The sequence below is a fragment of the Poecilia latipinna genome, unplaced genomic scaffold (genome assembly GCF_001443285.1).
Source record: "Poecilia latipinna isolate Pla-1442-1.1 unplaced genomic scaffold, P_latipinna-1.0 Scaffold79, whole genome shotgun sequence".
Taxonomy (NCBI): domain Eukaryota; kingdom Metazoa; phylum Chordata; class Actinopteri; order Cyprinodontiformes; family Poeciliidae; genus Poecilia; species Poecilia latipinna.
In genome coordinates, this window is record NW_015112695.1 from 256,608 (window position 1) to 270,225 (window position 13,618).

Sequence of the window (13,618 nt, forward strand, 5' to 3'; positions counted from 1 at the left end):
AGCCAAACTTTTCCAAAGTTAACTTATTTTAGAAATTCTTCCTTAACAATACCCGGCGGTGGGGTTGACACGGATTTACCCGCGCTGACTGTGATATTTTCTGTCCCCCTGCCTTTCAAACAGCTCTGTTTAGATAAAACACTGACTTCAGGAAGGTTAGAGATTCTTTGGGTGTACATGGTCTCAAATAAACTGAATTTCATCGAATATAGCGTTTATTGGAGAGCGCGGTTTATTTATGCACATTCGATTTTTAGTTCATCTCTACCAGCTGCGATGGAGCTCGCAGAGGAAAACTCAAAGCCACTGTCAGATGCCAAAGCCTCTGATACAGGAGCTCAGAGACCCACGTGGAGTGGGCAGCTGGACTTCATCCTGGCCACGGTGGGATACGCAGTGGGACTGGGAAACGTCTGGAGGTTTCCTTATCTGTGTTACAGCAGCGGCGGAGGTGAGGTTGCCAGATGGCGCGTACTGCTGTAATCAGTACTTAAACCAATAATAAACTGGTTTCTGGGTTAACTTTTTGCTCGGGCAACTGCAAAACAAGCAAAGGCAAGTTGAAACTAGTTGTCAGCTAGAAAATAAGCGTTATTTAATTGCTGGAAGGGAAAGACAATAATTGCAGGATGTTCTTTGTTGTTGGCTTGATAAGGATATGAGCCACATGAGTCATATTTTTTCTCTTGTCTCTCATAACCAGTTGCTGACCAAAGTTTACGTTTGCTGTTTGTCCAGGAATGGCTCCAATAAATTTCTGTAGATTTCTTGTTGTATTTAACCAAGACACGCAATGAGATGTTCAAAACTTATTAAATAAACTAAACAGACAAATAGAATTACTAGTTACAAAACAATGACCAATTCAAAGTGAGATAAATGGATCAATTGTAGAGAATGATAAACTTTGGAAATGCAGTCATGTAAACTAGGTTAGTGAGAAAACATTGATGAGAGGGAGTCAGAGAAAATCAGAAAGGTATCTTTACAACTTGTAAGTGACACAGTGGTGGAAAATTTTACTGTGAACAGAGCGAGACCTCTTCCAGCCAATTGCATTGGGGTATGTAATCCACTAAAGATTAAGTTTGTCAGAAGATGATTTGTCATCATTCATAATAAAGAAAAGTCCACATTATGAAGCTTTCTGAAAACTCAACATGTAAAGGCCAAACCATCATTACGCAATTTTTTTAAATATGGTTTTAAGCTGAATTCATTGCTTTTCAGATTTCAGGTAGAACTGGGTCTTAGCAGTCCACGGGTTATGTTTTTTTCTGCAAGTTCTTTTCACAGACAGTTAATTATATTGAGCACATTTTACTGTGTGAAAACCTGAAACTTTACAGGTGGTTTTACATACCACAAGGAAATGTGATCTATTTATCTTTAAAGATGATCTAGTAAATTATGATCTAACATTTTTACAGTGAGAAAATGTTCCACTGAAATCTTCTCAAACATTTTCCTGCAACTGTTTTCTAGAAATTAGCCCTATTTAGGAATTATTCAGATATTTAAACAGTCACCTTCCTAAAATAATAGTCATTCTTTTGGCCAAAATGATTTTTTTTGTGTGTCAAAAAAAGGTGGGGATTTTCAACAATCACTTTTGGCAAAAAAAAGAAAAAAAAAAACAGAAAAAAGGCCATTATTTTAGGAAGGTCACAATATTAATATTTTGCCACTTTTTGCTTCAGGTGCCTTCATTATCCCCTACATCGCCATGGTTTTCATTTGCGGCATTCCTCTGCTCTTTATGGAGTTTGCTGTTGGCCAGTATACTCGTTTAGGACCAGTGCATGCATTCGCCAAGATCTGCCCCCTCTTTAAAGGTAAGTGTCTCTCTCACTGACAGAGGCTGCTTGTTTTGATGGAGATAAACCTCTGATCAGATTCTCTGCATTCACACATGAAAATGAAGAAAACTTGGGTTTTGCATGTAAAAAGCATATAAATACTTGGTGGGATTGATTAAGTTAGACATTTGATACATATCTTCTTGGTTTACATTCAAATTTGTGCTCAGAACGTTAACCCTATAAGGTTTAAGTTAAGTTAGAATAAGTGGAAAACAAGTAATTCTATTCAAAAGCTGAAACATTCGTATTATATAGATTTTTTCCCCCCACAGAAACAGGCTCGAATTCATGCCAGCGTTCTTGATCGTGAGCAATCCCTGAATTTGAGTCGAGGTTATGGGCTAAATAATCTGCTAAAAATGATAGAAAAAGTTATCTATATTTCCAGTGAACATTGAAAAGGAGGCAAGATTTGAGTCACTGCTGAAATAAATTCGATAAGCAATGAGTCACCCAAGGCACATTCAAAGAAAATGTAAAACAAGATTGCTTGTACCCAGTCACTGCTCAGTTTATGCAGTCTGAAGCCTGGCCCACTCCAACTGGAACAACAATGGCTTATATATTAAATAATTTACAGCTTTTGCAGAACTTTGATCCCCTCTTGCTGTTCTATTCAACAACCACCAGAAAATAAGGTTTTCTTTAGACTACAGTAATAAGTAATGCTCCTGGTGAAGTGTGTAACCTCTTCAGCACACATTGCACGACTTCTGCTGAATCACGCCTTACTTTGCCATCTGTTCCTCCACAGGTGTAGGCCTGGCCACAGTCGTAATCTCCTTTGTCTTCTGCACATTCTACAATGTGCTCATGGGCTGGGCCTTTTTCTACTTGTTCAACTCATTCAGAGGAACTCTCCCCTGGTCGTCTTGCAACAACACGTGGAATGTCGTTGGAAACTGCTCCAGCGGTTTTTCTGGCAATGCCACCCACCTGCAGTCGTCAAGCCTGCAGTTCTTTGAGTGAGAAGCCTGCAGTTTTTCCCTGCTTCAGTTACATTTAATTTACAAGCACTTACTCAAATTATGTAATTTTAAGTTTTAAATAATTCACTCTTGTGTCACCTGCAAATGTCACATTCTTTATGTGCAAAGATCAGCCTCGTCTCTTATCGTTGCTCAGGAAGGAAGAGGAAGAGATCTAGATATAGAAATATTCATGTCTTTTTTTTCTTATTCCCCGCCAGTCACAAACTTTTAGAGAAGACCAGTGGGATTGAAGAAGCTGGTGGCCTACAGTGGGAAGTATTTGGCTGTCTTCTTCTCTCATGGATCATTGTTTATTTATGCATATTTAAAGGAGTCAAATCCACAGGCAAGGTTTGAATCATTATTGTTTTTCCACCCGACGTATACATGCGTAGTGCTGTGGAATTATATTTTCCTTCTTCTGTTAGTTTACGTCACTCTTTCATGCGTCAAATCATAAATCGCATTAATGATTAGCTGTGTCATGGTATTTTTGTTGATAAATACTTTCTGACCTAACTTGTTAAAATAATAATGTTTTTTTTTTTTTTCTGACTGTAAAATTACTGACAAAGCTGGTATCCACAAGGTTAGCCATGGAGGCTTCCACATTCAACAATGTTTTTTTTTCTTTTCTGTTCCACATAGGTGGTGTATTTCACTGCTGTCTTTCCATACTTTATCTTGTTCTCCCTCCTCATCAATAATATCCAGCTGCCCGGAGCAAAGGCAGGCATCCTTTATTTTATAACACCTGTTTGGAGCAAACTGTTTGAAGTCAAGGTGAGACTGAAGGCAACGAAGCAGCACCTAACAGAGATTGTTTGAATTTATAACCATATTTTGTGTGTAAGTCAGACGTGTAATACGTCTACGTTTCTTTTTGAGTGATTTGTTATTAGACTAATTCTGTTCAAAACTTAGCAAATGTCAGGATGTCAAAAGTAAAACAGGTAAACAACACAAATCTTTAAATGTTTACAATCTCCAGTCAAATTATCCAAAACCCCCTTTTTGGTGGTTTTTTTTTTGTTGTTGTTGTAAAATTAAACATTTTGAGCAGATTTGACTTGCAGTGGCTCCATTAAGAGCAATAATTATTAAATGTTGTTTAACCTCGGTGTCCTTCTTTTGAAAGATGACTCCATGAACACGAAGAAATAAAACAACGAAAAGTAAAGCTAAATCAAATAAAAACGTATAAATCTGGTTTTTGTTTTCTTCTGTCTGTGTCGCAGGTTTGGGTCAATGCAGCTGCCCAGGTGTTTAACTCTCTGGGAATAGCATTTGGCTGTATGATTTCAATGGCTAGCTACAACAAGTTCAACAACAACATCACAAGGTACAATGTGATTTTTGTTGTTGTTTTTACTATATTTAACAAATAAAAGCTTTGTTGTATGCATAATGTACCAACATGTTCAGTGGTTTTCTCTAACAAAGACTCATTTATACATAAAGACTTAAGTATATAAAAAAAACTAAGTTCTTTAGGTAATAGCACAGATATATTGGGTTTCTGAATGGTGCAGACAGCACACAGTAGCTACTTTTCAATATTAAGTGTTTTTCAATCGTATCTGTTTTAAAGGACGTTTCTTTGTTATTGGAAGTCATATTTTCTGAGTTCATTGTTGACAAAACAATAACATTCTTTACCAGCAGACAGCACATATGAAAAAGGTTGTATTGATAATCAGTTGTGACAGTCACATCATGTTTAAAACTCTTTCGGTGGACTGAAAAATGTAATTTGTTGTTTTGCAGGGATGTGTTAGTAGTGTCATTAGTCAATTCCTTCACCAGTATCCTGGCTGGCCTTGTAATCTTCTCAGCTATTGGCTACATGTCTTTTAAACACAATCTACCAGTGGATAACATAGCCACAGATGGTAAGAACTCATTCAAGAAGTGCACTGACTTTTTGGAAAACACTAAATAGCCCTTTAGAGTAAATGGTTTTATTTTGCTAAACATTTTGTAAAGATACAAGATGTTTCTCATTTCACTTGGAATATTTGTTGCTACCATTTGTTTCCCTTGGATCAAGTTGACACAAACTTTAAAAGGTGGTGAAGACCAGTACCTTTCTGACCTAAAATTATACTTTTACATAAAGAGATTTTTCATTTTAACTTTACCCTTACTCAGTAACATACAAACAGTTATTAATACTTTCTTTTGGGAGTTATATAAAATTTGAGGGGTTGTTGGTGTTTTCAGCTAGTTTAGGTGCAATAAAAAAACTGCATTGGAGAGATGCTTGTTTTCAAGTTAGGTTCAGACCTAACTCCAATTAAGAATCTGTGGAAAGACTTGATAAATGTTTTGCAGATGCTTCCCATCCAGCCAGTAAGAGGTTGAGCTATTTTATGAAAAAGAGCGGGCAACTATTCCATTCTCCAAATATGCAGAGCTTGTAGTGCCGGATCACACAAGACTTGCAGCTGTAAACGCATTTAAGGCTCGAGCGCCGACTTAAAGTGGATGAATACACACAATTTTGAGAACAAGATATATTTTTCCCTTTTACTGATAAGAAATAGGCTTTGTTGCTACGTCGCATAAGAAACATTGAAGTTTGCTTTTGTAACATGACAAAAAATGAGTGAATATTAAGTTAATTGCACAGTGGTCTTTTCCTTCTACTTTTTGACAAGACGGTAATATACAAAGTGACATTGTGGTTCAGCTGATAGAAGGCTATAGTTGTTTTTCTCTGTCTACAGTTCATTAAAACTTTGTTCTTAACCGTCTCAGGTCCTGGTTTGGTGTTTGTTGTGTATCCTGAAGTTCTCTCCACCATGCCCGGCTATCAGTTCTGGGCTCCACTGTTCTTCATCATGCTGCTGTGTCTTGGTCTCGACAGTCAGGTGAACATCTGCACCTCTTTACCCTTTAAAATCATAAGCCATAGAAATGTTATGGCTTATGTCTTTTATGGCCTTTTTTAATCATAGCTTTTAGAGTCGTCAGTAGTTTTATTTTGTCTATTTAAAACAATTTGGAAAGCATTCACACATGTGTATCTAACTTCTGTTTTATAATCCTACTCATGGCACACACAAATGGTAACCAGGTTGAATTTATTTAGTAGTGCTTTTCACTTGTGTTGATCATTTATGATACCTTGCATAACAAGCAACACTCTCTATAAACATTCATTCACAGTATTATAGTGATCCTGCACTTTTCCTCTTACATTCACACACTCAGAGGCTCAAAAGTAATGTTTGGTTCAGTGTCCTGTCCCCTAATTATTATCCTTGTTTTGTTCTTTTACATACAAGCGAATGGGTAAGCTAATGGGAAAAGAAACAGGCTATAAAACGGTCTGCAGGTCAGGGTTTCAAGATCTAGTTCAAGATCATCTTCATGCACTAACTGTTCATGGATGCAAAAAAACTGGATCGAAAATATTTCGCTTTTCTCAGACTTCTGTTTCATGCTACCATTGTTATGAAGGCACTTCAGAATCAAACCATTTTAACTGTAAAACAGCAGCATCCTAAAAGATGGCAGAAAACATTGGTGTTGGTTGACGCTTTTATGGACTGAAAATAGTGGAAGATCTCAGTTTTGATCCATCAAATGAATGGATTAGAAAATAAACTATTTTTTGTACTATTTGATGTGATTATCATTGGTCTTTCACCAATTACATTTTGCACCTCTGGCACTATTTTCATTGAGTTGTGGCACAAATAACCCATGTTTTCTGAAGACATCCATGTCATAACTGTCATAGCATTGTGTTACGTGCTCAGAGTGAGTAACAGGTGTTTGCTGCAGTTTGGCAACGTGGAGGTGGTCGTGACGTTCTTGAAGGACGAGTTTGGAGTCAAAATTCTTCGGTACCTGAAGAGAGAAGAGCATCTTGCTCTGGTCGTGTGTTTTGTGGGGCTTCTTTTGGGAATCCCTCATGTAACTCAGGTGAAAAAGTTCTTTATATTTTGCTAAGAGGATACATCTGAGGATGAGGAATGCTGACAACTCTTAAGCTTTACTGGCCTCTTTTTGCAGGGAGGCATTTACGTGTTCCAGCTGATGGACCACTGCACTGCTGTGGTTTCCCTCATATGCCTGGCTTTCTTTGAAGTAGTGGCTGTATGCTGGATCTTTGGTAAAGTTTTACATTTAGTTCAGCCTTTTACAACAAAATGCTATCTTGTTACGATGCCATTAAAGACTTTAGTGCAAAGTTTTTATTTTCATGGCAGCCAGATTTCATGCCAAAGGTTAGATGATATTTAAATGACTTTTCTCCTGTCACATTTACTCTGATTCTCATTTTACATGTTTTTCCTCATTCAGACTTATTCAACTAATGTGTAGTTTAACGGCTGGAGGTCCGCGTGTCCTTATGCATCAACTCTTAGTTTCTTTCTGCCAGGAGTCTCCCGTCTCTCCCTGATGGTCAAGAGGATGCGAGGCGAGTCTGCGAGCCTCTTCTTCCGCCTCTGCTGGCTGCTGCTCTGCCCCCTACTGATGCTGGTAAGTCCTGCTTTTGGATACAAATTCTTATGAAATTCAGTCCTCAGGACTGGCTTTGTTTTCCACACAGTGCATCCTGGCATCCAGCGTTGTTCAATACACGCCTCCTCACTATGGAGAGTACATGTACCCACTGTGGGCTGAGTTAGTGGGGTGGGTCGTCTCACTGGTCTCCATAGTGTGGATCCCACTTTGTGCTGTTCATGAAATCTACAACAGCAAGGGGTCACTTCTTCAGGTGAGCAAATAAAATATATTTTGAACCTCGTCATTTTTGATGGCTGCATTTTAATGTTCTTGTTAGATTCAGGCTGCTGTTGACTTATTAGTGGAAGATCATTTGGAAAAATCTACTTTATGTATGACTGTCTCTGAGAAGAGATATGAGTAATGCTTTATTATATACCTGACTATTTGTCCGAGGTAGTTCTCTAAAAGATGGTTTCTATTTCATCTTCTTTAACCCTCAGAGAATCAAAAAAGCCGTGGCTCCTACATTAGACCTGGATGCCACGAATCCTCAACCAGAAAAGCAGAAAACAGACAAACCAGTGTTGGAAAAACTGTTAAGATCATCGGTGTAGCCAGAGAGTGAAAACCAGTGTGTCTGTGGGATGCTTAGATGTATTAGTCTGTTTTTACAAGGTCATGTTTTTATGAAAGATATAACTTTAAACCAACTGTAAATTTTGAAGGTTTTTAATCTTTTTTCTGTAAAAATATTCGGTTTCATCCATCATCTGAAGGCTAAATAACAGCGATTTGTTTTCACTGTGATGTAAAAAGTAAAACTTATTCTATAAATGCTTTGTAAATGCAGGGATGTTATTCTCAGGGTATTTTTGACTGTTGTGCTTGGTGGGCTTTGTGCTGCATAATGAATCTGTGGAATTGGCAATTGATGCTTTTGTAAATCTGAAACACAGCAGCTGCTTCAGTAAAGACACATTCAGATCAAATGTGTCAACAATTGATAATAAACCAAAAGAATAAATTAAAGGATCAAATGTTTTAAAAACACAAGTTACATTCAGAATTTGTGGCTTTTTTCCGACAATAAGGGGAAAAACAAATGCTCACATAAACTTAACTTTAATCTCACCTCAGTTTGTTCTGTGAGTAAATACTTTCTGATGTCAAGACGCTCACTCAGTTACAGTCTATATGCTTCTACCATGAACCAGAGTAAAAAAAGGCTCTCTGTTGTCCCTACATGAAGTTATTCTTTACATTCATTTTGAAAGCATTTCAGGATTAAAAAAAAAGCCTCACTTTCTATTTCTGAAAACTTTACAAGGAAATAACTAGAATTTATAGGAATTAATTTTAAATTGTGGGCAATTTTAAGAAACTATATTGCATCAAAAATGTAAATATAAACATATTTTCTTAGCCATAAGCAGTGATCTACTCAAAATCATGTTAATTATGTAGGTAAATTTCAATTGATTTACATGTAAGTAGAACTTAGTTGAATTTTTTATGTTATATTTAACAAGTTTTAGTTTTAGTTATTTCATTGAACAACATAAACCAAAAAGCTAATTAAAACATTCTGAAAATAATTAAAATGATATTATCTGTACCTCGTTAACTTCATGTTAAACATAGGGAGATGTTTCATGAAAATCTAAATCCACAAAATAATTGTTTACAATGTGTCTGGGCTTATATTATGTTTCCATTGCTCATCAATACTTCCTTTTTTAAAAAAAAAAAAACCCTTATAAAAGACCCCCCTTCCCAATTACAGAAAAATAAATAAACCAATCAGCCCAGATTGACTGTTGAAGATTTTGTCTGATATCTAACAGGGAGGCGATTTACTTAAACATTTTATTTTGTTCAAAGTGGTGCTATACTTCTCCTAGCTACATTTAGTTTCAACTTAATCCTTGTTTTAAAGAGTGTAAAGTTAGAAAGACAATTCAATGTGCCTTTCATCTTCTCTTCAAGAGGGGAAAGTTTATGCGATCAAATCTGCTAGATTTGACTGAATGTTTTGACCGAAGTGTTGAAGTTACTGAGCACGTTTATGAGCATCTAAACATATTAAGTGATAAGAACGCGACTAGATTTCCTATTGTTGAAATGTAAATTATTATAACTCGAGCTTTGTGATTGTTTAACAGTCGTAGAGAAAATATAAATGATTTACTCTGTGTCTGTAAGGGGAAAAGTCAAAACTCAATGAATGGAAAAACTTTGGTCAACAACGAAGCTGTAATTTTTCAACTTTAGGAAGTACAAATAAAACTTTCATCCCGCTGGAGGTGTCTGGATCAAAACGTAGTGAACATATTCTTTGAGAAATGGATCTCATTACTCAAGAGAGAAGTGAACATTCGTCTCAATTACACTTCTTTTGATATCCAGTAATAAAATTACAAATGGTCTAGTTTTTATACTTTTTTTAAAATACAGTTTTTAAAAGAAAGATGTCTGCCTCATGTACATTTCTTTATCCTCACATGTCTTTCACTGGTTTTTAATATTTGATGTAATATCTGTTGCTATTGAATCTTAAACAGCTTCATTATTTCACCCTTTCATGGGAAGAAACTGCAGATCAGCAGCTCTTGGAGGATATAATACACATAAGCAACTATAGCTAAAAAGCAGGATTCAAAACAACACAAATATGAATGTTTTAATTGATGTTGACTAAAACATGCATGGTACAAGTCAGACTGTTCTTATGAGATTACTTCATTTTTATTTCACAGCCACCATTTCAATAAAGTAAACTGAAAACGCTGCACCTGAGAAGCCATTATGTATGTTGTCGTCTACTAAAAAAAATAAAACAGTGTCACAAAAAACCAACAAAAACAAAATTATTCCAAGTCAAGGTAAATAAATACAGTATTTATTTTCCTCTAATAAACAACTGTTTAGGGTTTTTTTTTTTTTTTTTGTCTTCCTAGTCCCAAGTTTTACCTCAACATGTTAGTGTTATCTTCCTTATTGCCACTGGGTGGCAGCATAGCAACATAAATTAAATCGAAGTAATGGCTTTTACCTCAACGGCGTCCATACTTTACCAGTAAAACCATTAAAATCGGTATGTTAGTCTTCACAGCGACGGTCCATCTCTGCTCTGATGCTTCAAACCAACCATTACATCTGTAAAGGATAGCTACCATATCTTATTAAAGACTTCACTTCAGTTCAATAGCAGTAAAAACCTTTATTATTCTAGTTTAAGCTCCTCATGATCGGCTGTGCTGATATATAGAAAGACATAACGACTGCAAAAGTATTTAAGATGAAAATAAAATGCATTAACAGATGACAAACTGTGCTGCCTGAGGGGAATATATGCAGGGTTAAAGTATGTGCAGGGCAAGCTTAATCACCCTGACTCGTCATCCGCACGTACTCTGATAATGTTGACTGTGAGATTGTGATCTTTTTCTATGGTTAACATGGTGAACTGTAGAGGGGAAAAAACACTTCAACCACAGGAGATCAGAGCTGAGTTAATTACTCCCTTGTCATAAAGTGCTGCTGTCGTGCCCTCAGCAGAACTGTACGTTAATCAATACTCCCTTCCTGCTTTCTCCATGACAGAACGTATCACAGGCATTAAATTAGCACTGGGAGGGCTGTGTGATCAATAGCTATAGACAGTGGAGCCCAAGGGGAAGTAAATTAATGACCAGACTAGGAGAGGAGGTTGGTTGTGATCCCAGAAGGGCAATGAAAGAGGAGATAGGCTGCTATCTATTTCATGTTGAGTGGTATGAAGCTATTTATCTCTGCAAGCCAGAGGGTGAAATTAGCAATCGAGCTTGTTTTTTGTGTTTTTTTCTCCAGTGTAGAAGTAACTCTTGTGGTGGTTCACGCAACATCCTCCAGCTGCTGCGGTCATCCATCTGCACCGGAGTAAAAAACACAGAGAAGTGGCTATGAAATGGAAATGCTTTATGAACGCTAAGCGACTTCGTTAGATGATCTTCGTGAGCGCGTTTCCTTTTGATATCATCTCAACTCGGCATCAGAAGCCTGGTGAATTTAGGGAAATCTTTCTTTTGACCTTTGAATTTGGGAATGTTGTAATTCTTTGGACAGATGAGTCTAATACTGAATTAATTGTAAACCAGAACAGATAACGTTTTTATTTTTTTTGTGTGCCAAAATCAGCAAACCTCATATCAGCTACAAGCCATGGATGTGGAAGTTTCAGGATTTTGGAAAGTTCGTTTTTGTTGTTTGCCTCCAATTTATTGCCTTTCCTGATATGTGGATGGCTGTTACATCAATGCAATTGAAGAACATTTACTAGGGTTTTCTGGGCTCAGGAGCTGCTCTGTTTCGTTTACTTGGTGCCACTTATCTAGGATATGGCAACGACATGCACAGAAGGCAACCACATTTCTTCTCTTGTTTCTTGGTGATGTTTCACCGCTCACCTATAAGACTTATTCAGCTCTAAAAAGCCCACAATCTAAAACTCAAGAGCAGAGACAAAATATCTTCAAGAAAAAAAAAAAGAAAATCTAGTTAGTGCCTTCTATTTTAAGCACTTAGAATCAGTTTTATTTATTTATTTATTTATTTATTTATAAACTGTGTGCTAATGAATTAGGTCATCTTTTTGCGTGCGAAAATTGAAGTATGAAGTCTTTTAAGGCATTGGATAGCAACAAAAATCAGAGTCCACTGTGATTTGTGGACGGCTTTTCGATCACGTTCTTTTGCCGTCTTCCTCTTCACTCCTTTTCTTTGCCAACTGCAGACCTGCATTGAAATCTCTTCCTCTCCACCTTTGTGGCACTCATTACAGATTTGCACTCTTTTGTGGTTTCTTTGATTTGCATTTAACTGCGTAACTCTCAAACAGGACTGATTCATCTGGTAAGCAGCTACGAAGTATGACTCACGAGTCAAATCAAGTAACCTAAAAAGCATAGAAAAACATTTTAGACAAAGCCTCAGCAGTTTTGCACCACCGAGTAGAACGATAATAAACACAGGCTCTAGTGAAATACACGGTGAGCGTAACACGCATCCTTTATTATCATATGAGAATTAGATGTTCAGTATGGCCGAGTAAGCATTTAAGATCATTCTCTCTGTCTTTCAAATGCAAATGAATAAATCTTGCAAAGAATTCATATGCAGATAGGAGCTTCAAGGTTTGAATACAACAGTGCACTTCACTGCACAGTTGCCTTTGTAATGATGATTTTTTTTTTAGAGCGTTTCGATTAAACTGTTTAGGATGTGCATGCATTACAAGTCTGCTGCTGAATCAAGCTCGACCCTTGCTGGTACCAGCCAGCATGCCTAGGTGGGCCCCATGTGGGGGAAAGGAGGGCTGATATATGGGTCCCATATGGGTTTGTCCGCGGGTTCCACGATGGTCCCACATGGGTTTGCCCATGTAGGGCCACAGCCCACATGGGCCCTACATGGGCACTAAATGGACACACCCATGTGGGCCACCACCATATAGGGCCCAAGTAGGAACCATGTGGGCTGTGACCCTACATGGGCAAACCCATGTGGGGCCATCGTGGAACCCGCGGACAAACCCATATGGGACCCATATGGCATGCCCTCCTTTTCCCCACATGGGGCCCACCTAGGCATGCTGGCAGGGTGGTGTTTAGGATATAGACATCACATTTTACTTGTATTGAGGTTTTTTATTTCACATTTCTCGTCTAAAACAACAGATATGCATTAAATAACACATAATATAATAATAATAATATCCCCCAGAATTCACTTCTTACTTGCAAAGAAGCTTCCTGAAACCTGCAGCAGGTAAGCTGAATGTCAATGCAAACTGTTTTAGTGCACATGGTCATTTCAAAAATACTGTTTCAAGTGCAGCATTTTTTAGTTTTGTTTGACCTTTCTGTTCTGCCTTTGTTTCCAAGAAAAAATGTCTCATTTATATCTTCTAATCTATACAGTTCCTCTCTAAAGTATTCATGCTCTCTGAGCTTCTCATTACTACCACATACCTCTGTTTTCTCTATTTGTATTTTTTGGGCGTTAGTGAACAAATGTGATCATGAAGACCAAGGAATACGCCGAAGGTCAGTGATAATGTTTTGGAGATGTATTAAACAGAGCAAAATAAAATCCTAAGCTTTTGAGCAGCACAATGTTCAACATGTTATCTGAAACAGACGCGACCTTAGACTTAACAGGACTGGAGTGCAATAATCATACAAAAGAGATTCATTGACTCTGCAGGAGTTGCAGACTTTGATACTGAAGGGTCATACTGGTCTATCATGTAAAATCTTGTTGTAACCTGACAATAAACGGATA

At 37.3% G+C, this 13,618-nt stretch overlaps 1 protein-coding gene across 1 annotated transcript; it reads left to right on the plus strand.

The window, feature by feature from the left end:
- Window positions 1-46: 46 nt before the first annotated feature.
- Window positions 47-8,146, plus strand: LOC106937181 (sodium- and chloride-dependent GABA transporter ine). Its single transcript, XM_015018584.1, has 13 exons — window positions 47-451; window positions 1,701-1,835; window positions 2,617-2,827; window positions 3,052-3,184; window positions 3,482-3,616; window positions 4,072-4,175; window positions 4,601-4,725; window positions 5,594-5,706; window positions 6,626-6,766; window positions 6,857-6,956; window positions 7,227-7,327; window positions 7,398-7,565; window positions 7,798-8,146. Exons 1-13 carry the CDS (start codon window positions 178-180, stop codon window positions 7,909-7,911), a joined length of 1,854 nt encoding a protein of 617 aa, XP_014874070.1. The 5' UTR covers window positions 47-177; the 3' UTR covers window positions 7,912-8,146.
- Window positions 8,147-13,618: the final 5,472 nt, after the last annotated feature.

Excerpts from the sequence above, each read along its gene's own strand:
- LOC106937181 (XM_015018584.1), top strand. The coding sequence starts at position 178 with ATGGTCTCAAATAAACTGAATTTCATCGAATATAGCGTTTATTGGAGA. Across the intron at positions 1,836-2,616 it reads GATCTGCCCCCTCTTTAAAG|GTGTAGGCCTGGCCACAGTC; the intron begins GTAAGTGTCTCT and ends GTTCCTCCACAG. Across the intron at positions 5,707-6,625 it reads GTCTTGGTCTCGACAGTCAG|TTTGGCAACGTGGAGGTGGT; the intron begins GTGAACATCTGC and ends TGTTTGCTGCAG.